Source organism: Sciurus vulgaris, assembly GCF_902686455.1.
Source record: "Sciurus vulgaris genome assembly, chromosome: 2".
Classification (NCBI taxonomy): Eukaryota; Metazoa; Chordata; class Mammalia; order Rodentia; family Sciuridae; genus Sciurus; species Sciurus vulgaris.
This window is the reverse complement of record NC_136462.1, coordinates 119,434,314-119,460,398: the sequence shown is the minus strand read 5'-3', so window position 1 is coordinate 119,460,398 and position 26,085 is coordinate 119,434,314. Positions and strand designations below refer to the sequence as shown.

Genomic DNA, 26,085 nt, shown 5'->3' with positions numbered 1-26,085 from the left:
TAAAATGCAAAAATAAATAAAAACCACTGTATATTAACGAACAGTATACTTTATATCTACAATTCAACTGTACCTTATACTTCAATTATACTTCATTAAAAATAAATCCAAGAGTAAAGCTGGTTAATTTTACCCATTAACAAGAAAAATTATTGGTGTTCTTTTCAGGGAAAAATATTCATAGAAATTATCTTGTATGTTTAACTCTAGGATTTTTTTTACATACATAATTTATATTCCTAGGGCCACAATATTGGGCCTACTTTATGGCAAAAGAGCCTATAATACATGCCAACTTTTCATGGTAAAACTTCTGCCCTTTAAAGTCAATGATTTGGAGCAATAAATAATCAGTAACAATGAGATTCCAAAGCAAAATCCGTTTGGGCACTCTCTTTGCCCTAACAACCCTGTATGGAACAAAGAAGCAGCCTTGACTAAGTTTAAAAAACAAGAGCTAATGTACTTTAGATAGGGAAAGAATTCCAAGAGTGAAAACCACTGATATATAGCATCCTATATAATCCTGGCATGGGTTCAAATTCCTGCTTGTTAGTGGGCCCATAACCACAGATTAAATTACTTATTACATGTAACACACTTTTTTAAAGTCTCTGGCACATAGTGCCTCACACATGAGAAAACTAAGGCACAGAGAGGTTAATCAACTTGCCTAAGGTCCCCTAAATCTTGGAAACATCCAGTACTGCTAGTGGGTAGGAATGAGTGAGAGATTTGTCGAAAAACACAAGGAAAATATAATCAACTGTATCTTAATGCCACAGAAACATAGGGTGTCTACTATACCTATGTAATCTACAGCTGCCCATGCCACACCCTACCATCCCACAGTGTAGCTAAAACCTTTTTAAAACCCTTCACTGTGTCCTAGACAGCTTATTTAGCAGGAAGGTAGGAAGTACTGCATTATCTAAGTCAAACAGAGCCCTTTGTAGACTCAGGAATGGAGTGAGACTAACCCAGTCAACTAAACTGCTGCTTGTCAATCTTCCTGAGGACATCAACAGGAAAAACTGCAACAAATTTCAACTGATAAAAATCTAAAGTACACTCACTACCTTAAATGCACCAACACATAGAAACATAGAATACAATGTATCACAGAAATCATTCCAAAAGATAGGAATTATTCTCTTTCCCTCTCCTACAGGGGAAGATTCTCTAACTCATTTAAGCAGAGAGTACTTTTTTCCTCCCACCATAAAATTATTAACTCCTAGACTAGGAGAATAGTGGTCCATGAAACACATTCTTGGTAAATATACTAGATTTAACCCATCCAGATTAGAGTATATCCCACCTGTCAGATCACGTGCCCTTCTTTTTCATCCCTTCTTATACCATTTCACATCACTATCTTCATTCTCAAACAAAATCACCTTTTGTTGTCCTTATCATCAATACTCTCCTACTTCTAACCAGTTGCTCATTATACTTCCTCCCTCCCTTCTCATCTCTACAGGTCCATAGTCAGGACAACATCCTGCACAACAGCCTGTGCAAGGACCATGTACTCAGCCTTCAGGACCAGTTCGAATTCTACCATCCAGAAAGTTTACCCTGAATTGCCCTGTCTAAAAGTAAGCTCTCTATTTTTAAAACTCCCAACACACTCTGTACCCCTTTTATAGAACACATCACTTTCTAGACAACATTATAATTACTTTTATACATGATATGCCCTTTATTAGACTAACTCTTATTTCTCCCATCTCCTATTACCTAGCACAGTGCTTCACACATAGTAACTTATCAATAAATGCTTGTTGAATGAATAAATGAATCTGAGGGTCTATTTCCCATCATAATTAGTTTTTACTAAACATGGTTAAACAGACTGAACTTCTCACTCAGAGAACACAAACTATTTCAAATTGCCAAGAGCTACAACTTAAATCAGGGAAAGTCACTGGGCTGTACAGTAGAACTTCATTCACATAAGCGTCCTTGTACTTACTTGTTTATGTGTTCTTCTCTGTGAAACAGGCCTTTATACTGCCAAAATTGAGGAGGGTGGAGAACATAACTGGTAGTTTAATTTGTGTTTTTTTTTTTAAAGCAGCCAATTAAAATGTAGTTATGATAGCCTGAAAATGTGGCTCAAAATTTGCTGTTATAAAATATGATAGCACCTATCCTACAGAGTTTTACTCTTAATAGTCACAGAAGATGTTTTTGAAGCTTTAAGAACATCTTAAAGGACTTCTTATAACTCAATTCTTTCCCAGATAGTGTCCCATATCATACAACATTCCCTGAAAAGGGAACAAAGAAAACATGGTTGCCTTATAAACCCAAACATGATCTTTTTAAATCCTGGGAGATAGGCAGTAAAGCTGTGTGAAGAGAGAAAGAAAGAGATAAGGAGACAGTGTAAAATAAACATGAGCGATCAGGCTTGCTAATAAGGAAAAAAATCAGTTATCAAAAGAAAGGGACTACTCTGGGGTTTGAAGAGGCAATGGAAAACATACTGAGATCAGGAAGTCGGAAATACAAAATTAGACCAAATGAAGTTACTTATCCTTTGCACTTATAAGATCCCAGACCTTCTCCAACCACCATGGCCCTCAGAAGCGCTTCATGCTTACTGTCAGTAGCTGCTATTTATCCATCCAACCAATACTTACTGACAATCAACTGAGTGCCTGGCACTGTTGTAGAAACTGGGAAATAAGGAGAGGTGCCTTCTCTTAGCACAAGGATATACAGGATTATTACTTAACTGTTTCATTTAATCCTCAATCAGACTGTAAACCTTTTGAAAGCAGTATCTCTAATACAAACACCTTAAGGGTAAAAACAAATTCTATGCAAAATGTCATCATCTTCAGAGCTTCTGGCATCTGGATATATTATAGGATCAATTCATAACTCTTTATTGTTATTAACAAAAATAAAAATATTCATCCTCACTCTTCATGATTCTTGGTACATTATCACAAACCAAAAGCAGCCTAATGACAGACCAGAACTGCACCTGGTCTTTGTTTCTTTGTGCTTCTGATAAAACTACTAGAAGTATTTTACCATTTCCCTCTCCAGATTTCTATAATTTCCAATACCCTCTATTTGCATATTAGTGCAAATTCACTTTATAGCTGGTGAACTTTGTGTTAGAACTTGGGGTAGGGGGAAGAAAACACAACAAAGAGAAAAACAGCTACAACTTACAAGAGAACATGGCATAGTGCCAGTCACAGCTCAAGGGACCAGAAAAGAGGAGGCGGAAGCAGATGATCTTGGAGGCTCCCAACCAGTTAAAAAAAAATCTACAACTCATGAATTCTATCATACTCAAACACATGTACACCTGTGGATAAAATAATTTTATAATGGGACAGCACTATTCAACATAATGGATTAAGGGGATTCCTTAGCTGGTGATATGGCATCATATCAAAACAAAAGAAACCACCAACAGGCTCAAACTTCATACAGTTTACACTGAGAAACACAATGCCACCATTTCTATCAAGTGGACAATAATCATCAGTGTGTACTTCCAGAGTTTCCCCAATTCCAGTTTGTTCCTACTTTTAGAAGACCAACTGAAAATGCATTTCTTCCCAATGATGAACCATTAGCATTTTTCTTTCATTTTACAAGAATGGCTTATATAAAGCTGAACAAATCATTTGGCATTTTATTATATACTACTTTGAGACATACTGATTCTAATATGTTGTCTTATATAACATTATATTATACAAGTTTCTTAAGAGAAAAAAAGCTATCTTATGTGACTCTGTACCTGCCACGGCACAACATTCAGCACATAAAGACACGAGAAACAACACAAACATATACTACCATAACACTCTCTCCTTGACCCCACCCCACCCCAAAAATCCCTGCTAGATAAATGGCTGCTTGACTGTCTATTCAACTTAGGATTCCTAGAAGGCTGGGGTTGTACATTAAATTTACTTATCTCTTTGTATGGTCTAAATCATAATTAGTCAAATACAGGACCTTAAATATATACTGAATCTAAGCTTTGCTTTTCTCATCTATAAAAGCAGAAAGATAAATGATTCCTCCTATGGCTCTGTAATTTTGAAATCATCTTTCATTCAAAAACAAAATGTCTCTGAAGACATATGTCAGGTACTGTGCTTGGCCCTGCGGACACAGAGATAAAAATTAAAGAAAGGTAAACAGAGATAAAAATTATGGAAACACAACCTACAGTAGCATGGTCATCAGGTGCCAGTATTTCATATGCTTACAAAGCAGTGTGAGCAGTGACAAAGAGAGGAAAGAAGGCCAGGAATGCTGGAACTTTAGGAAAGACTGACAGAAAGGGAGGGGGGGTAAAGGTGAAGAGGAGAGAAGGGATGTTCCTACCCACAAAGGGTCATATGCCCACTCTACTTCAAACATGAGAATAGAATTCTATCTGCAAAGATTAATTGTCTCCATAATCTAAACATAAGGGTATCTTCACATACCAAAAACCTATTTTATTACACTGAATATCAGACAGTAGTCACTTTGAAAGCTCCAACTGTGCCAAAGAAATAAAGACAAGAAAAAGAAACAAGGAGCACTTCACGTTAGCCATGAATTTATCTGCATTTTCTGCTTTTCTTATCCTTACCTTACCAGGAGTTTAGCGTAACAAAATGGCCAAACGGTGGGGAGATTAGAAGAAAGAGAAAAACAAGGGGACTCCATAATCTTGACATAAAGTAGATAATAAGCCTTGGAGTGATAAGCAATTGGTTATAAAAGTCCCCACTTCTAGACACAACAGGTTTTTAGAGAAGGATATCTAAAAGTGAATTGCCTGAGGTAAAATTCTGATTGCATTTACAATGTATCTTAACCATGCCTGAGCTGTTGTTACCTTTATCTGTTTAGACAAATATTGAGTCCTCAAATGAGTAAATCTGCTGTGTAAATCAGGTACTAATTAATGAAAAAGCTTAGCAGGCTGCAGGGAGAGATTTGTGGAAATGGTGAATTAAACACTGTTATAAGAAAATACTTGGTTTATTATTTGTATCATTAGTCTAAAAAATTCAAGTCAGTCAACATTAGTTACTGTTTATGCATAAGCAGAATCTTTTTCATTTAAGATTCTAGTTTAGGTAAATATTTACTTGAAACCTTCAATCTCCAATGTGCTTACTGACCTCTGGCAGATGAGAGGGCAAAGGCACAGAAAACAATGCTATCTCCATAGAATTTACAATCTTTTTTTAATTTCTTTTTCTTAGTTGCAGATGGACATAATACTTTATTTATTTATTTTTATGTGGTGCTGAGGATCAAACCCAATGTCTCACACATGCTAGGCAAGTGCACTACCACTGAGCTACAATCCCAACCCCGAATTTACAAACTTGTTTAATCTCCTATTATGGTACGCTCTCATATTAGTACTGGTACTAGTAATCCCATCAACTCTTGGCCAACTAACCCCTAACTCTCCTGAAAACAATTTCTTGCTTGCATACAGCAAAAGGTCTCATTTCCTTATTAAGAATCTTCACCTGTTTTGCCAGGAATGGTAGTGCATGCCTGTCAGCCCAGTGACTCAGAAGGCTGAGGCAGGAAATCTCAAGTTTGAGGTTAGCCTCAGCAATTCAGTGAGAACCTGTCTCAAAATAAAAAAAAGGGTTGGGACATAGCTCAGTCGTCAAGGTAGAGTTCTCCTGAGTGCAATCTCCAGTATCCCTGGGGGGGAAGGGGGGAGAGATCACCTGTTTTAATGTACTTTTCCTCCTCTTAAAGGTTAGTTATCTCTCCTCCAATTGAACATAAATCTAACGGTGCTCAGAACTCCCATGTTCTTCCAAACTTTCCAGAAAACTTACACTATTACATTTTTCCTTATACAATCAAACTACCCATCTCAAACAGAGTCTTCCATTTTAAAACATGTTCAAGAGTCTCTTCAAATAAGCATACCAGCTTGCACATGGGCTTGTGCACACAGATCACCCATTAGATCTCAACACCACATTCTGTCATCCCATTCAAAGATAAATTTCTGGAACTTTCAGTCTTCATTTCCTCCCTTCCCACTTAGCCCTCAAGCTGCTTACAAATTATACTAAAGCCTGTCCTTAAGGGCAGTAGTGACTTGTGCTTGGCTATGCAAAAGATATTCTCCACTTTTCATCATAATTAATCTGCCAACAGAATCTGATATTCCCTTCTTGGTTCCTATGATACTCCCTCCAAGTTTTCCCTTACTTTCCTAATTCTTCTAGGTCATGTAATAACACATCCTTCTCACTCAACCACGTTCTAGAAGCAGTTGACTCACAAACCTACAGCCCACATCTGCCATTACAACAGACTGTTACCAACTGCTCCTTGGATAACTGAAAGGCATATCAAATTCATTATGTCTAAAATTAAATTCATGTTCTTCTTGCCCCCCCACAACTAAGTTCTATCCCTGAGAAAGATCCCACCATCCCTGCTGCTATGCAAATCCTAAAGAACCTTAGGAATCATCTTTAACAGGTCTCTTTCCCTCATTACCACATCCAACTCATCACCAGATTCTATTTTATCACCTAAATATTTTTCCATTCCATGAACTTCTTTCCACTTCCATAATCCCAATCCAAATTATCACTGTAGACTGCTTAGGCTACTGTAACGGCCTGTGCAACATCACCATCATCACCTCCATCACTTCATCTTCACACAAGTGTACACAGACTTTTTTTCTTGGTATACTATAATGATTGTCTTTTAACTGGAGCTTCAAATTCTTTAAAGTTGGGCAAAGAACAAATTATTATTTACTTATACTCCTTTCCTTTCTCATTTATAAATGTGAACTTTACCAGAATATAAGTTTTCATCATCCTCATGACCCCAAAACAGCTTATGCATGCAGCGTGTCCTCAATAAAGGTTTACTGAATTAGTCTGAAATTTACTTTGTTTTGGAGAAATGAAAATATACTTAAGACTCAACTTTTCATCTATTTTCATGCTTTTAAATGTTGAAGCTAACCTAAAACTTTTTAAAATGTGTAGTTTTGAATCTTCCAAATATTAATGGCATACCACCCAAATTGTAATGACCTATCATAGTTGAAAAAGGATTAAAAACAATCACATATAAACTGATCATCTCCATGGAAAAACAACTAAAAGCTTTTTCAGAGAAACAGCAACTCTTTTCAATATTCCACAGCTATGAAAAAACATTTCTTAAAGTGAACTAAAAATAGCAACACAAACAGCAACTACCCCATCAAATATAAATTATATTCTTCTTTAGGGGAAGTCCATTCTAAATCACTATTTATTTTAAATTCAGAATCATTTAAATTTAGAAAATTTCCAGAGCTAGAGGGATGATGGTTATCTTTTATTCTTTTCTTCAAATGATTTTCAGAAAATATTTCTTGAACTTTGTGAATAAAAAAAAAAACTACTTGGTAACTCTCACAATACAGATTCCCAGGTCCCCAAACCTTCAATATTAGAATGGAACCCCCACAAGCTTCACCCAGCAATACTGCGCACACATCAATACCATCCTATCATCATGGTCACCCTCCAAGCTGCAGGTATGATCTATCAATTGTAGCAAAATTTTTCAATCTGTAAAAAAAAAAAAAAAAATTACAGAAAGAAAACAAATTTCAGAATGTCATTACAATCTCCAACAGCAGAAATTTCAAAGAAATTTTAGAAAATACTGTGTATGTGAAAAGAGAATAATCTCAAATCAGTAAAGGTTGCTTTCAGTCATACTTGACAACTGCATAACTTTTCAAAGAACTACAATGAGGGCAATAAAGAGCAGACAGCACATAGCAAAAAAGGACATCCCTAGTCCAGTGGTAAAGTGCTTGCCCAGCATGCACAAAGCACTGGGTTTGACCTCTAGCACCTCAAAAACACACAAAGAATAAAAACAAATTTGAAATTTTCTTATATAACACAAATAAGGAAAAGGATGAAAGGGGAATTGAAAAAATTTGGCTTCCAGGAATGACAGGGCAGATGGTTCCAACCAACTCTGCCACCGAGAACAACTGAAGTAATTAGACAGAACACAAAATTTCTGTGTAAAGGCAATCAAAAGACAATGAAGAATTTAGAGACCAAAATTCAGAAAGTAAGAAAATCCAAAGAGCCACATCTGATATTTTGGGCTCCTTTTTGTTCACAAGTATCAGCAGACTCAAAAGATTACTATGGAAGAGGCTGAGCGTAGCTTCTGACAGACCCAGGCCTGAAGGGAAAAAATTGGGGTAAGGACCTGCCAAAAGGATGATGAGCCCCTTAAGCTGTGGATTACAGCCTCAAAGGACTACATCTAAGAAGTAAAGGTAGTCCTGAAGTACTTCAACTCACAGGTTTGGAAGTCCCAATTTTAAATAACCTGAATGGATTAAAATGATCTGAGATTATTAGTACCTCAAGCATAACCACCTACCAGAAGCAAAGGTAAACTATTTCTGAGAGAAGGAAGTATTAACCAGATGAGCTCTATAATTTTCCATACACAATATCTGACAATCACAAACAAGCACATGAAAAGACAAGAACACTTCAGAAATTGGGGGACATAAAAGACATAAAAGCAAACCTCCATGATCACACATATGATGGATGAATTGAAGGAATAAAAACACAAGATAGGGGCTGTGATTGTGGCTCAGTGTAGCGCACTTGCCTAGCACACATGAGGCACTGAGTTCAATCCTCAGCACCACATAAAAATAAATAAAACAAAGGTATCATGTCCATCTGCAACTAAAAAAAAATTTTAAATAATAAAGTAAAAACACAAGAGAACTTAAGCAGAAACCTATAAACTATTTTTTTAAAAAAGACGAATTATGGAACTGAAAAATTCAACAAATGAAATTTAAAACTCAATACATGAACTGCTGCCTCTGATTAGAATGTAGAAAGTCATTAAGAGACTGCTACTGTTATCCCAACAATCGGAACAGGGTAGATAAGCTACAAAACCGTATTTCTCTGAATCCATCAGAGATCAAGATGCAAAGAAGCCTAAGTGAGTTGAATTTCAATAGGACAGAAGAAATAATCAAAAAGATGGCAAAAAACATTTCAAAATTAATGAAAGTAATTACTGCACAGATACCAGAAGCTCAACAAGCAGATCAATACAAGGAAAACCACGACTAAATATATCATAGTTAAATTTCTGACAAACAGAACAAAAAGACAAATCTTAAAAGTGGCCAAAGGGCAGGATAAGCACATTACCCAAAAAGAGGAAAAAAAGGACATATGACTGACTCTCCCCAGAAAAGATGGAGTTCAGCAAACAATGGAATAACACATTTACAGGGTTGAAAGAAAAAACTGTCTACCTAGAATTCTACAGTCAGTCTCCACCTGGAAAAAAAATGAAGAATTGAAGGTGAAATACAGGTGTTTTGAGACAGACAAAAGCTGAGAGAATTCATCTCCAGCAGACCTAATTACTAAGTGCTATTCTTCAAGCAGAAGGAGATGATCTCAGATGGAAGCTCAGAGAAGTAGAAAGAAATGAAGAGTGGCTGAAAAAGTATGTGGGTAAACCTAATCGAGTACAACTTATAAAATAATGTCTTACTGATCTTAAATATAAAGAGAACTAAAATACACAACAGTAACATAAAAATTGGAAGGGAAGAACAAATAGTTATAAAAACTTTGCATGGTCCAAGAAATAATACAAGAATAAGTCAAAGATGCATTTAAGAACCACTAAATGAACAGTAAAAGAAATTATAACTACCAAACTAAAAGACAGGGAAAACTGGATAACTGAAAATAATCACAAGAAGAAAAGTGAGAAAAGGAAACACAAAATAGGCAGGAAAATTAAAGTAAATAGTGAAATGAAAGAGTTAAAGCCAAATATATCAGTTATTACATTAAACAGACATGCTTTAGTAAAAAGTTAAAAATTGTCAGACTAAAAAAAAAAATCCTAACTACATGCTAAAAAACAGCATAAATATAAGACTACAAAAAAGGATAAAAATTTTTAAAAATTACTAACATTTAAACACTAACCAAAACCCAGCTTAATTATATTAATATAAGAAAAATTATACTTCAAGGTAAATAGAATTTCTAATGATAACAATATAAAAAACAAAAACTGACACAATAAAAAGGAGAAACAAAACACCATGAAGAAGAGACAATATACTTACCTTTACAATTCCAGAAACAAATTACAAATTAACATAAGAAAATAAAGTTTTCCTACCTTCAAGTAGATTTTTATATTCAGAACGAAAGTACACCAAATTCAGAGAAGCCACATCATACCCACATTTGAAGTGAAAATAATTCGACCATACAAGAGAATGAAATAATCAAAAGAGAACAAGTCATTTCCTGCTATTCTGTATAAACGTGAAATAGCAGATATAACTTCTTGTTCTATTTGAACTCAGCTCCAATGTGCCTCTTTTAGTATGAGCATCTTACCACACCACAATTCTAGTGTTTAAAAAAAATGTTTTTATAGACTATATGCAAATTTTCATTTGATAGTCAGCAAAAGAAATTATCTATTCCAACACCAGAGGTAAAACTCTTTGCCTATTTTATTAAAACATAAAATATTGGCCCCAGCTTGGGATTTTTCAGAGGTACATTAAAGGGGAATTATGACGATATGTAATTTGCAAATTTCTTGAATTTAAAGTTAATGCCTACCTAAAATGCAACTACAAAAGGTTAAAAAAAATCAATAATAAACTCCCACCAACTCACATCCTCATGAAATTTCTAAATCTCAAATTACACACACACACACACAAGATCAACAATTATACAGCTTTTTGTTTTTAAATGCAGGTACCAAGTGCCTAGCAGACATTAATATTATGAACATTAAATGTAGGGGAAGTACTATCTAGTGAGTTCTCAAAGAAAAAAACTGTGACATAGGAATTTAAATCTAAAACCCTGAACAAAGTAGAAGTAACTGCCAAGTTAGTACTGCAATGTTATCTATGATACTTCTTACCCCAAAATTTCACTGAAGAAAGAAGTCCACTTTTCCACGAAGCGTCCACATTTTTTAAAAGATTTCTTCAGAAAGAGGTAAACATTAACTCCCAAGAACTTCCCAAATACACACTATTCTGAAGCTTTCTTCTGTGGCTTTGAATAAACTCCAGTGAAATCAATGTTTCATAAAAGATAACCACAACATCTAATGGGAAATAAATAAAGTCTAAAAAGCAAGTCTGTAATGGTAAGGTTAACTGTCAGGCATTAAAAATTGGAGTAAGCACTACCTCCAACTTCTATAATCAGATTAGTTTTTAAAGATTATCTGGTTATGATTTCATCATCTAATAATCACCTCTTCATTACATAATAAATGATAAACTTCAGTATAAAGACAAATCTTTTAAGAAATCATTTGAAATGTTCTGATCAAGAATATTTCTTTTGCTTTTGCCTTACTCTGCCTCATATCATTCTTTCATTTTATCTCTTAACCAAATACACACGCACACGATCACGCAAACTTTCCCATCTTTAAAAAAAAAACCAATTCATGGCCCCAAAACCTGCTGAAATTATCAGAAATTTAGTTGAATATCCCAAACCAAACAAATCCTATTCTCCTACCATAAACTCATTCATTTAACAACCTAATTATACACAGCCATCAGATAAAAATATAAGCCAAATTACATAAGCATTTTCTACTTTCATGTCTTTTTAGCTAGCCTCCCCATCTAGTATAAAACAAAACAACAAGAATGACAACAGTTTAGGTTCAATGAGTAAGATAATACAGGCTCTGCTCTAAGCATGAACACATATTCACTCATTCTTTGTTTATCTGAACCCAATAGGGTGGGTGGTATGTTATGATAAATGTAATTAAAGGACTATTCAGAATGTCTTTGTAGGTCTTCACTCTCCCTGCTTAGCACTCTACCCCAGGGCCATGCCAAGGCTGTAGAACCAACATCACTCCCCCACTTATTCGCAGTTTCTCAATAAGCTACCACAGGCAAAGTAAACTTTATCATTTTACATAATTTCTTATTCTAGGTAATTATCTAGCTTTAATACTGATATCTTCTGCAAATAGGGTATTTCCTTCCTTTGGGAACCCAACTATTGGTGTATGTCTAAATATTTGCCCCAGGTTTTCTTTTTCCTTTTTAAGTGGTACAATCTAGTCTCATGACTTGAACTGTTATTACCTCTATTTGATAAATCCTGAACCTACATTTCTAATCTATACCTCTCATCTGAGCAGTATTCTTAATACCTTTACAGAAATGATCTGGTGGCATCTCAGGCCAGAAAATCATATTCTATCCCTCTGTATTGTCTATTGTTATTACCATAATAAAATACTTCAGCCTGGATAATTTATAAAGAAAAGGTTTATTTAGTTCAGTTTTAGAGGCTGAAAATCTGAACAACAGGGTGCCAGATCTGGCAAGGGCCTCCTTACTGCATCACTTCATGTTGGATGGCATCATAGTGGGAGCAGGAAAGGAAAGGATCACAAGACAAGAAACCAGAGACAAGGGAGGGCTCACTCTTTAATAACAATTCACTCTGTGGAGAACTAACTTAGGGTCCCACAAGAATTATGGTACTCTCTTCTGAAAGGAGGTCATTCAAGTATTTGATTAGCTGAACTTCATCACTCTAAACCAAAACTCTTCATCCAGTCTTAAAAGAGGTAATAACATGTTTAAATTCTTATTTCTTATTCAAATCAACGAATAAGATATTTAATTTTTTCTTCCAACTTGAAGAGTATTAAAAATGAACTTGAACAGTGGTTAGAAAAGTTAGATAAGAAAACTGACTCAATTACTCTATTTGCTTATCATTAAGTTAAAAACCACAACCAGACATGGTGAAACACAACTGAACTCCCAACTGCTTACAAGGCCAAGGCAGGAGGATGGCAAGTTGGGAACTTCATTAGATCCTGACTCAAAATTTAAAAAATAATAATATTTTAAATGGTCTGAGAATGTAGCTCAGTGGTAGAGCAAGTCCCTGGGTCCAGTCCCTAGCAACACACACACAGAAAGAAAAAAGAAAAAACCCACAAGCAGTCATGGGAGTTTTACGAGTTATGAAGTTTTAAATTGTTCCTATTCTTAGTTACACATTGTTTATGTTTATAAATGAACCATTTATTTGAGCAGATACATAAGAATAAAAGACACAGGCAAATCTCAGAAACGATATAAACCATTAAAAATCTGAAAAGATGCTCAACTCCATTAATAATTTTAAAATATAAAATTTAAGAAGATACACTTTTTTCTTCTACCAAACTCATAAAGTCTCAAAGTCTGAGCATAACTGATGTACTGGCAAGAGTGTGGGGAAAGAGGCACTCTCTCATTTGCTGTTATGATGGGTATAAGTCAGTTTTTTTGCAAGTAGTGTGAAAATAAACACCCGAATTTTTAATATATGACCTGCTACTTTACTTACAATTCCCCATCTACAAAGTTATTTGATGGCATACTTGTACAAGGACATAGGGACATTCACAAAAGTTTGAGTGTGTGGCATCATGTTTGCAAAATTTTGAAGCATCAAAGAGAAATGGTTAAACAGCTTATGATAAATGAATAAAATAAAATCCCATATGGATATCAAAACAACTGTGATAAACTTATACATATGTACATGAAAAGAGGTCCTAGCATAATAAAACCTGTTATTTTTGTTTTTACATATTTTTAAATATTTAAATACTGTTGAAGTATTTAATTATACATATAAGTCCATAATAATTAAAAGTGATTACTTATGGGGACAGGGCTGGAGTACATGACATGTTTTATTTTATATACTATCTGAACTTTTACAATGTTTTTTAAAGTTTTAAGAATCAAATTAACAATTAACTTTACCCCAAAATTAAAAATTCACATACATATTTTAGCAATCAGGTTTAGCAATGCTGTTAATAAGGATAAATGCCACGGCCAGAGGGTTAGGAACCAGTAAAGAAGGAACTAAGCCTGGTCACCTCCCCTCCCCTCTTTTTCACTTCTCCTTTCTCCTCTCACCTCCAGCAATAACCTGGACCCAAACTAATTTGAAGTGAGGTAAGATTCCAGAGATTTCCCAGGAAAGATGTATCTACCAGACAGCAAATATACGTGTAGTATAAGAAAGTAAAAGGAAAGGCAAGAGGTGGGCAATAATGGAGAGAAAAAGTAAGTCTCCTCAATCTGGCTGAGACAATTATTTCTGTTTTTAGGAAGATCTTTTGTGCTCTTATGCCAAACCTCCTTCCTTGCAAATGTCAAAACCTCCTATTGTTGGGGACATTCCCAAGACAGTCCTTCTACTCAATTCTGATCAGCTATGGGCTTAGAAATTAAATTATCCTGTTTGTTAGAACAGCATATGAATTAAAGATATGATCAGAACAAAGACCTTTGAGACTCTAAGAAATTTATTTGCTCTGATGCATAGATAGAAAATTATTTCTCTTATTCCCCAGTCTTCAGTTATAGTCTGGAAATAAGGTATATAAAGATTTGAGTTCTATGCAGATGAGGTGCTACTAATGAAGTGGACTATGACCCAAAGAATTACTGCACATAATCCCTTGAATATGCAACACTATATAAATTTAAAACAGCCCCACCTCAAACTTCAAAAACTTTCAAGAATTAACCAAAAGGATCCTCAGATTTTAGTTCTTACATTTAAAGTTATGCTATTAATAAAAAATGATATATTAAACATACTGTTACTCTACCCCAGATTTTGTAAATAATGCCATTATCTTAACTAGACCTCATATGAAAGGATACAACTTTGTTCATTTTTTTAAATCACTTATTCTGTAGCAGGAAAAAAAAAATTCTGTATTCAATTTCTATGTAGTATCATTTTTAAAATTCACTCTGGTCAGGACTCCTTAGTAAGTTTTACTAGCTGTTACTGAACAAAAATAAATCCTGAAAACCAGTACAATCAAATCAATCTCCACATTTCCAGAAGATATGGGAGTAGCTATACCCCAGGTGGCTCCATTATGAGAATCCTCATATATTCAAACATTCCTATAATCATTTAGAGGAAATGAGAAATAACTCCCTCTTGAGAACTCTAGTCTACTGGCTTCACAAAACTAAGATAGGACTACTCTAAAGATACAGAACTAGAGTTATGAGAGAAACAGCATTAATGCTTGATTAACAGTGACACAATGAATCCAGAGTGTGCTTTCTACCTATAATAGTAATAGCATTTCACTCCAAATCAAGTTACCTATTACCTATCTTATCTTGCCTTTAAAGCAAAGACTTTGTGAGGGCAGAGAAAACACATTCAATTTATATTGGTATCTAATATTAACAGTGCATAGTTTTGTGCAAAATTAACCCTCAAAGATATGTTTGCACCTAGTCAAAATTACTTAAATCTTTAGCTTTGGCTATAGAAGAACGGACTGAAATTTTCAATTTAAATTCTTGCTCTAAATTTTTAAAACATTTCTAATAGTCTTTTTAAAGAGAAAAAGCAAAGGCAATCTGATTTTCAGACTACCTAACTGCTAAGTCCTTATCAAGAAGAACTTAAGTACTGATTTCAATAAAATAAAATATATAAAACCACTCTACCTCTCTGTCCTCTCATTACGTAAGAGTCAAAAAGAGAAACAAAATCTGCTCGTTTCAATCAGCTCTGTAACCCAATTTACTTTATTCCATTTCCAAGCCTGAGAGTAAGCATCTAATATTTCTAGTAATACTGTAACTTAAAACCTTTCAATTACTTACTACTGAATTTATACTTCATGAATGCAGTTCTGAAGCTATTTCTACACATATAAAATAAAATAATATATAATAATTTACAAGCAATGTAAAACATATTCCAAATCATATTCTACTTTTATAGAGCAGGAAAGGGTCTGGGTGGGAGGAAGATGTATAATAACCTGAGTTTTAGGGAATGACAAAAGCTAATTCTTGCATCCAAAAACAGAAGTGATCAGTGTTTAAATAGAAGAATTGAGATAAATATACTACTCAATTTTATAGGCTTCAGTGCAAGAGAAACTTGGGTGAAGAAGGGACCTTTGAGATTACCTATTAATTAGTTCTATCCTTCAGTTAACAAATGAAACAGAGAAGCTATGGGACCTCATTTTAAAATAATGGCCTTAAGTATTCCAAGTTCATAATTAAAGGTGAAAATACATTGGAAAAGTTGTAAAAGTATTAGTCAATGGTTTTATTCTTCATGTTATCATTCCTCTTCCACAATAAATGGAACCCATTAAAACATTTCTAATAGTCTTTTATACTATCTTTTATACTATCTTTTCATCAATAATCCTATATGTGGGAATTCAAATAGAGGGAAAATACCACATATAGAAAGATGTTCATCATCATTCTTGATAAAGAATTCTTTATCAAGCAAAATTGTGAGAACATCTTCAATAGTCATAACAAGAAAATACATAAGAACATAGGCTTTCGAGTTGGAAATACCTGAATTCAAATGCCAACTTTTCAAATGACAGCTGTGAGACCTTTAGCAAGGCAACTAACATTTGAGATTCAGTTTTCTTATCCACAAAATGGGGGTGTGGAGGGGGCATAACCATCTTCTTCATAGGGTTGTATAAAAAATTAAATATATGTAAAAGAGCTTGGCAGAGTGCCTGGAACTCTGTTGAGTGTTCTATAAATACCCCTTTTATTAGTCACCATTAATATTACATTCTGTCCCTGGAATATTATACAGACATTTTAAATAATGGTTAAGAAAAACCCATATGTGGTGGTATAGAAAGATCTCCACAACACCGTTAAGCAAAAAATGTAAAGTCGATAAAAAATGGTTAGCTGGGTGTAGTGTAGCATATGACTGTAATCCCAGTGACTGGGAGGTTGAAGCAGAAAGTTTATGAGTTTGAGGCCAGTCTCAGCAACTTGGTGAGAACCTCAGCAACTTAGGGAAACCCTGTTTCAAAATAAAAAATTAAATTAAAAAGAAAAGGTCTGGGGCATGTAGCTCAGTGGTAAAGTGCCCTTGAGTTCAATCCTCATTACCAAAAAAACAAAAAGAAAAACAATAGGGAGTATGATTCTGCTTATGTATTAAAAAAAAAAAAAAAAAAACTATACACACCAATGCAAATACAGAAAAAAGTATTAAAAGTGGTTATTCATTAATAAAATGGAATTTGCTGGTAGATGTGATCAATTTTACTTTATATAATTTGAAAACAAATATTTTAAAAATAAGTTTTTTAAATGAAATGATTTAAAGATAACATGGCAATAAAGAAAAATGTTAAATTTTAAGGGCAAACACCTAAAGACGTGCATATACCATGATTACAATGTAAAAAGGTAAGTCATACAGATAGCAATTGGAAAGAAATATACCAAAATTGGGCCAGTGGGTCTGAATGATGTTTTTGGTCTTCTGTATTCGAATTTTTTAAATCAAAAAACTCTTCATTGTAAATTAATTCAAAATTTGACCTTATTTTAAAATCATCTTTTGTTTGATTGCATTCCCTGACCAAGTTAATTTTTTTAAAGCTTAAACACCAAACTTTTCTTCTTCACCTCACTCAGCTGTCTGGTCAATATGATCTCACCTACAGTCATTTCCTCTGTTTTCCTGTTATGGATATCAAGAAACCAAAGTGTACCCAAAAGCCAAAACACTTACCAAAGACATGGTAACTCCCAATCACATGAAAGTCACTAATCAAGTAAAGTATTTATAAAAAAAGATTATTAGAAACAGCTCCCAATGATAAGATTTATTAATGTTACCCCAAAATTCTTCCTGGTGTAGAGAAAAGAAGGCAGAAACCAAGGATGATCAATTAAGACAACAGAAAAAGAAATCTTTACTTTCAAATAATATAACAGAATTATAGTATACTTTAAAAGTTCAAAAAGAAACATTAAAACCATTCTACACAGATCATTTGCTGTTTATAAACAGTTTTACATTTCATTTTTCTGACAATCCAGTTATGTAGGTAAGCTATTATTCTTGCCTGCCTATAGCCCCCAATTTACAGACATACGTGTGAAGTTCAGAACCATGAGTCATACCCCCAATCCTCTGCCTCCATATACATCCTTATTCACTATCCCACATTACATATTAATTTCAGACACTCACATTTCTTACCTCCTTTGAGCATTCATCCCCAAAATCTATGATCATGATCCCTCTTATACCTCGTCCTAACAAACAGGCAGAACAGGGCATCAGTCCTTTTTTTTCTTCAACAGATGACTCAATAAAAATCAATGACCTTTCCAAAGATGGTAAAAACTAATAAATACTAAATGACAGCATATCTAGAAGGATGACCAAGCTTACACAGGGTCAAAAGTCTATGTGAAGAGTGGCCGAAGGAATTAAGGATGATTAACTTAAAAAGGAAGAGGAGACAGGAAAATACACACACACACACACACACACACACACACACACACACAGAACATACGAATTGTGTCATTAGATACTGAAGACATCATATAAAGGAAATGGATTTGTGCCATATGTCCTGGGAGTTAAAAACAAAGGCAACTCAACATTCACTCAACAGACATTTACTGGTTACCTACTCTGTGCCAATGCTTCAGCTATGGTAGGGATACGAAGCTGAATAAAACAAGTGCCGACCAACCTCAAGAGGTTACAACCAGCACAGGAGAAAAGAACATAACATGAGACAAAAGTGCTCAGAAAGCCATGGAAACACAGAGAATGTCAACTATTAACTCTGGGAGAAGGGGTTGGTAAAGAAAAGGTCACTGATGAGATGGGTTTCAGAGTGAACAAGATAGGAAGTGGATTTAACAGGAAGAACAGCATGTACAAAGGCATGGACACATGGTGCTCCACAATTAATCTGAAGTGGTGGAACACAAGATATGTATTGTGGGTGACAAGAGGCTTTAAATTAGGGCTGGCAGAGGTGGTGGTAAAGAACACAAAAGGCCTCACAATCTCCATGCCAAGGGGTTTAGATTTGATAATACTCAAGCTACGGAACACTAAGATTTTAAGTAGGAGAGTGACATGTTTAGAAAAATATCTCAGAAAGCTCATTCCAGCAGGACTTCTGCATTATGCAAGGTACCTAACTATTCAATGAAGGCACCAAGTAGCATGTGAAAAGTGGACTAGGAGAGGAATTAGGTTATAAGTAGCAACTGAAGACATGGAGAGAATAAACAGAATGAGACAAACTTTAGATACCAATACAAGTTTAGGCCACACTTTTCTGTCCTTCAAAAACAAATGAAGAATCAGTGAAAGATGAGATGAATCAAGTGATGGACTGATTCTGATAAAGGCAAGGGAAGAGGAAAAAAATCCAAGAGTGAAGGAAAGAGAACACTATATTAAATGAACTGCAAAAAGCAAAATCTAACAAACTTATTCAAAACAGGAATGGTCTACCCTATGAGATAATGAATCATATCATCAAATAAATGGCTCAGCAGAAGCTGCAGGGTCCTGAATGATGTCCACGCAGAATGAGAAGACCTGGAATTCACAAGGTGCTCTGTCAAGTCATCTTCCCCAAGATCCACACAAATCTCTTCAGTAATCTACCCTTCCTTCCTTCCTTCCTTCCTAAAGCCATTTTGTGGGACCTTCTCATTTCTAATCCTCTGCCACTGCTGACCATTTTCTACCATCAGCCTTCCCCTTTTTCCTTTTTCTTCCCTCTCTACATGTTCATAGAGATGAACATGTCTACCCAAAGATGCAAAAACATTCATTTATCCAGTGGTCCCAAACCTATTTTCCTCACCTTTTGCAAATGAACATCTCCACTCTCCTACCTAATTCCTGCAAAAGATTTCTGAATCTACCATTCTACAAAAATAAAAAATAAATAAAAGCACTGACAAATGACATCTTATTTATAGATCACTTGTTCCACTTGCTTGGTTCTCCATTCCTTTGATCTCTTCCACAGCTCATGACAGAACTGACTAATTCCCCATCATTGCAGTTATTCTTTTGACTTTTAAAATGAGGCATAGTGGTTTACAGAAAGTACTCTGGACAGAGAAACAGAAGACCGAGTTCTAGACCCAACCTCACATTTAATTAGTTGTGAGCCTCTCTACCTCCTCCCCCATTACCTCTCAGATCTCACTTCTGAGATACCCTGACACAGATTAGATAAGTCATTCCAGCATACACTTTCTCAAAACCTATTCTCCTTTGTAGTGCTTATCACAATTGCTTAATTTATTAGTTGACTGGCTATCCTCCTATTACACACCAGACTGTAAACTCCACAGAGAAAACAGAGAATGACTTGCACCTCACCAGTGCAAAATAAAAATCCACTGATTGAATTAATGTCAAAACTGATGTTAAGATCACTTCCAAAGAGAATGCTTACATTATTTCTATTAACCTAAGTAATAAAATTACCAGAACTTATTTATTTACAAAATTACTAATAAAACTTGAAACAAACTCCACCTATTACCTCAAACACACACATGATGATTTACATACAAAATTACATATGAAATTAAACAAGAATATGTTGCACTTCTCCTGACTACTGCCAGGAAACGAAAGAAAAGTGTGACCTACACTTGTACAGGATGAATGTGCAAGTGCACATCATGACATCAGAGATGCTAATTTGACATTAGCACTTGTTTATGTAGCTGTTCAGATAATACCTACTGGTACTTAAGGTTTAATGCTGTTGTTTAACACTGGCCAAAGTCACAGAGAGACTGATAGACACATGGACTGATACTCTCCTTGCAAGGAATCAAAAGTTTATCAGTCAAGTTACCTTGAAGAGTGACTTTAAATATTATTTCATATAAATCAGGGGGAAATAAGAAACAAATACTGGTTTAGTAATTTTAAGTTGCCATTTTGCCTAATCAGATGACTTTCAAATGTAAAATTTTCATATTTCATGAAAGTATGTGAAAGTTTTGTCAAGTTTTATGGTCAAACAATTTTAACAGATTACATACTATTTTATTCTTCAAATGCAGAATGTGTTACACTCCCCAACTATACCTGAAAGCTGCATTTGTTAACTGCCTCCCCTTAAATAAACAGGAATGCAGGTGATTCCAGTAATCCATGATATGCAAAAATGAAACTGAAAATGGCTTTCGAGGTTCAATATATTTATAGATTGTCACTTGAAAACAATGTACAAGTACTTAAAATTCGATGCTTGCACAATTTCCTAGGTTAACAGGCTGTAAATAGTTGTAAACCTCAGAAAAGAGGCATTTCATAACGGAAACACTAAAAAAGATACAGTCACTTGGAGCCGCTCTCCAAGGCGTCCTCACGGTTAAGTCAACACCCCTGGTCGTTGAGGATGCATGTGTGACCCTGACACCCCCTCTTCCGTAGACTCGGTCTCCAATCCCTACGCAAGGAGTCCCCCGAGACCGGCCCCGCGCTTCCCTGGGACTTCAGAAGCTGGGAAATCCCTGGCCAGGGATTTAGGGGGGTTCAAGCCCCCTCCCTCTTCCTTTCCTGAAAATTAATGAATTGGCCATACGATTGTTTATTTAATGAGGTGTGTAGTGGCCTCTACTGGTGCCTGTGCGAGCACAAGAATGTCCCACTCTTACAAGTGGGATGAGCCTGGGGGAGGGGAGAGAGGCGAGGGGTGAACCTGCCTCCCGTACAAAGCGCAGAACTAGACCCCGGAGCCCCAGACCTGGCCCCGGCAGCCGCCCTCCCCCAGTGGCGCCCCCTTCCGCCTAGACCACTCTCACCACGCAAGATTCCCTTTCTTCTCCGCCACGGGAGCCGAGGCAGAGAAGTTCCTGCACGTTTCCTCCTGGATCCTAAACAAAAACACCGCAGCCGCAGCCGCTGCTGGAGCCGGTGCCGCGCCCCTGCCCCCACCCCGCGCCCCGGGCCCGCGCCGCCGCGTACCTGCGGACTGCTGCGGGGAGCCGCTCCTGGCGGCCGCAGCGCCCGGCGCCGGGCGCCCCAGCAACAGCAGCAGGCAGTAGAGCCAGAGGGAGGAGGTGCTGAAGAGTCGCCGGGCTCCCCGCTCCGCCGCCATCTCTTTCCCGCGAGTGAGCGGCCGCGGCGGCGACAGCGCCGCGGAGCGCTCGCCTCCTTCCCTCCCGCGCGCCTCAGCCGGTCCCTCGCTGCAGACTCGGCTCCCGCGGCCGCAGCCGCCGCTGCTCCAGCACGGCCCGGCCCGGCCCGCGCGGCCCCTCTAGCGGGAGGGGAGACTCGGGGGCGCCTCCCTCCTGCAGGGGGGCGGGGAGGGGAGGAGAGCAGAGAGGGGAGTCAGTACATTCCGGGGCCGGGGGGGGGGGGGGTTCGGTCTCCGGGTTCCAGGCGCCGCCACCCGCCGCCGACTCCGGCACCACACACCAGCGCGAGGGGGGCGGAGACCGCGGGCGGCGGGGGTGGGGGGCGGGGACCCAGGGCGCGCACACGCGCACGCGCGCCCCCTTCGCCTGCGCCGCCTGGCGCTCTGCGCGGCCAGCCCGCTCCAATCCCGGCTGCCGCCTCGCGGGCCGCGGCGGTGGCGGCGGCGCGAGAGCTGGTGCGAGGACAGGCGGCGGGCCCGCTCCCCTCCCCCTTCTCCCGGGAGCCGGGGACGGGCACGGGGCGCGCGCGCAGGGCGCTGCTGCTGGCGTCAGGGAAACCCCGGAGAAGCCGATCCTCCTCCTCCTCCTCCCGCCCGCGCGCTCCCACCTCCGGCTCCTCGCTCGGGGAAGAAATTCCCCCCTCACCTCCCTGGACGCCTCGGGGTACAGAGACCTGAAGGCGAGTGGAGCTCGGAGCCCAGGCTGGTCCAGGAGGCCGGAGCGGACGCACGCCTCTGCTCAGCTTGGGCCCGGGGCCTCTATATAGGGCCTCGCAGGAAACCGAATGGCCTCCGGGAGGAAACCTGGTTCGCAGAGGGTCGGCGCGTGGATTTATGTGCTCGCCAAAAACAATAGCGAGCCGCCCGGCCCTTGCTGGGACCTGGCGCGGCTCCCGTGGGAGGGGGCCGCCAGCGCCGCGCTGACCTCCCGTTTCCAGGCCGGGCCGCCCTCGCCGCCCGTTTCCCCGGGGTACTACCGGGACCCGCCCGCACAAGGGGCCCGAGTCCAGAGAGCCAGGGCCCAGACAAAGGTGCCCGGTGGCCAGCTCTCCAGCTCCTGCGGAGGCCGGGACGGAGCTCCGTGACCCCGGGCTAATTACCTAGTCGTAACTGCAACCTTTCATCTACCTGTACTTTGGCGGAGCATTTCGCCTTTTCTTACCTGGGACACTTCTGTAGCCGGTAAACCAGGAACTAGCAGGATATGATTTTTAAATCACTTGGTAGTCGAGAGGCAGCACCCAAGGTACCCAAAGTTGGGTAAAAGCAGTTTTTAGTTCCACTACTGACGAGAGTATGGTTCATGTTATAAACTGCACCTATGGAAATTTAAGAAAATTTCTTTGTGTAGTCATACACTTGGATAGTCATATTTGGTTGTTGATGAGTTGAATTTGTATTCAATTTTCTGTAAAGTCAATAACCAAGATGCGTTGCTTTCCACAAGAAAATGGCTAGTCTCTAATGCATCCCCCTGTGTCTTCTCCGGTTACTTTCTTTAGATATTTTATTCCGAAGTGCCAAAATAAACAACATAAGGCGCGGATTAACATTGAGGAGGAAGAGCTCAGAAATCTCATAAAACCTTTTCAATGACCAAAACAGTGAAATTGGGAACCCTCATTTCTGTTCTTCAAAACAATTGGCTTAAAAGAACAAACAAATGCTTTATTGTGGGAATAACCCACGAGGGAAACCATTTAAATATCTTTGTTTTGGTTAGCGTTGTTAACTAGAAAAAATATTTCCTAAATAGCCCTGACTGACCTGTTAAATTAGAAATAGATTACCTCCCAATTACTTCACAAGTATTTGCTTAATTAACCTTTAATAATCACATCATTATTCAGTTTTCTGAGATAATGAGAAAAGCTCTTTGGAAACTATAAATGGTGTTGCAAATGTTAATTTTCAACTATAGTTTTTAAGGCTGAATTTTTTTATTATATTAAAACTACAGTGTTTAATGTAACTTCCAAAATGAGGCTTACATTCATCTCCAAGTTTAGAAAAATATATATGTGGCTAATTTCATGTATGACCTCTGTGAGTTGTCTCAATTTATCAGCCCACTGTGTATATTGAGTTTATATTAAAAAGTTTAAAGCACTTTTTGTAAAGTAGGGCGACTTAATCATATATTTCTGATTTCTGATTAAATCGCAGTTTTCACAAAAGTCACTCTCATAAACCACTAATAGATGGAGCCCCAAATAAAATGTTACATATCAGTTCAAGAGTAAGATTGTAAAGTTAACTCAGGCACACCCTTCAAATCAGATCCTTTACTTCATTTTGATGTTACTATTTTGTTGACACCCTGTTTTAAAATCATAATTCGGAGTCATTAACCTTTCCTTTGTTTAGCAAGGCATATTCATCATTCTCATTCTCCAGAACAAGATTTTCAATAAATACTTGGGTCCACAACTGTATCACCAAGCAACATATTTTCATGTAAGTCTAAACTGAGTCTATGAAGAGATATTAAATCACTGCTGAAATTAACACTTTTTTCATCTAAGTGAAGTTGGAACATGAGGCCCATGTTCAAGGAATAGTGCACAAAGAAACTTTAGAGCAAAGAAAACAAAGTGGCCATTGTATGTTAGTATAAATTATCGAAGTGCAGGCCAAAAATAACTAGACTAAATATTCTTGTGAAATTTATTCTAAGTATATTTTGTTATAAAATTAAATGAAAAATTAAAGCCCATGAATATAAAACTTGGTAGGAATCTTATTCTCTATAGTAAAAGGATTTTTTTTTTTTTAAGCATTAGGGAAGCAATATAGTTCAGTGTTTAATTGCTGCCAGTAATGAGATTTTGCAGCTGATTGCCTGACTGAATCCCAGTATCCAAGGTAGAGGAGAAAGCTAGCCTCTCACTAGCAAATCCAAGGATGGAACGATTCTTAGTTACGGCATATTTCAATTAGGAGTTACCCATATCTTAAGAACACAAATTTCTTGTGCACAGATGTTTATACTTTTACATTTGCCCTTTACATTTCACTAGGTAAGAATTTTTCCTCTCCCTTTCCCTTCCAAAAGCCACCTGTTCTAGGGAGCCATCTCTGATTAAACCTAATTAAGAAGAATATTTGTTCCTTAAGGACAAAACCTGCACAAAATTAATTGTGTTACAGGTTGTTTAATCATATGTCTTTAGTCCAACAGCAGTCGATTAATTCAACAAATGTGATTGAGGAACTATTTTTACCAGGTTATTGTTCTAGATTCTGGAATAACAAAAATTATCGGTTCATTTAATATTTATAAAGCACTCAAAATATCTCAGATCTTGCCCTGTATTAAGGGAACACAATGATGAGCTCTTATTGACCTAAGTTCCCAGTCTAGAAGAAAAGATAAACAATTATAACAAAGAAGTGTGAAGATTGTTGTGGTAAGGAAAGATAAGGAATACGGGAAACAAAGAACATCTAACTTGCCTAAATTGTGTGTAAAGGCAGGGGAATAGGGAATTAGAGAAGAAACGTTGGTCTCTAAACTGACACCTGAAGATATGTCAGAGTTTGCCTGCAATGAAAATTGACCTCGAATTTGCATATAAGAATGATCGCTCAGGCTGCTTTTGGGAGGTAGATTGGAAGGACGGGACCAAGAAACCCAGTTCAGATTTTGTTATAATAGAATGGGGAGGAAATGATAGTGGCCTGGAGCAAAGCAGAGAGTATTAAGGGAAATGAATAGATAAGAGGGATTAGGAGATAGAGGATAGAAACAACAGGGTTGTGTGGGAGACAGAAGAGATGTGGGTGACTCAAGTTTCACTTTAGGCAGTTGAATGAAGGAGGTGGCATTCACTGAGGGGAACAAAAAGGGGAGTAGGTAGATGGGAAGTTTGCTGTAACTTTGAACAAGTTGAATTTAAAGTACCTGTTGGACATCCTGTAGAATTATCAGTCAACTGTTAGTTATATAGGTCTGGAGTTTAG

General features: G+C 37.4%; 1 protein-coding gene across 11 annotated transcripts in view; it reads right to left on the bottom strand.

The window, feature by feature from the left end:
• NEO1 (neogenin 1) overlaps nucleotides 1-22,411 on the bottom strand; it is a 244,518-nt gene extending 222,107 nt beyond the window's left edge. For 6 of the 11 annotated variants that reach the window (XM_079125286.1, XM_079125287.1, XM_079125289.1 and 3 more), the window contains exon 1: nucleotides 21,951-22,410. In XM_079125286.1, coding sequence (XP_078981412.1) covers nucleotides 21,951-22,083 — 133 coding nt within the window. In that variant the 5' untranslated portion in view covers nucleotides 22,084-22,410. Of the gene's footprint in view, nucleotides 1-21,950 lie in introns of all 11 variants that reach the window. The other 5 variants (XM_079125283.1, XM_079125292.1, XM_079125293.1 and 2 more) reach the window with 1 other exon arrangement.
• Between the last annotated feature and the right edge of the window lie 3,674 nt (nucleotides 22,412-26,085).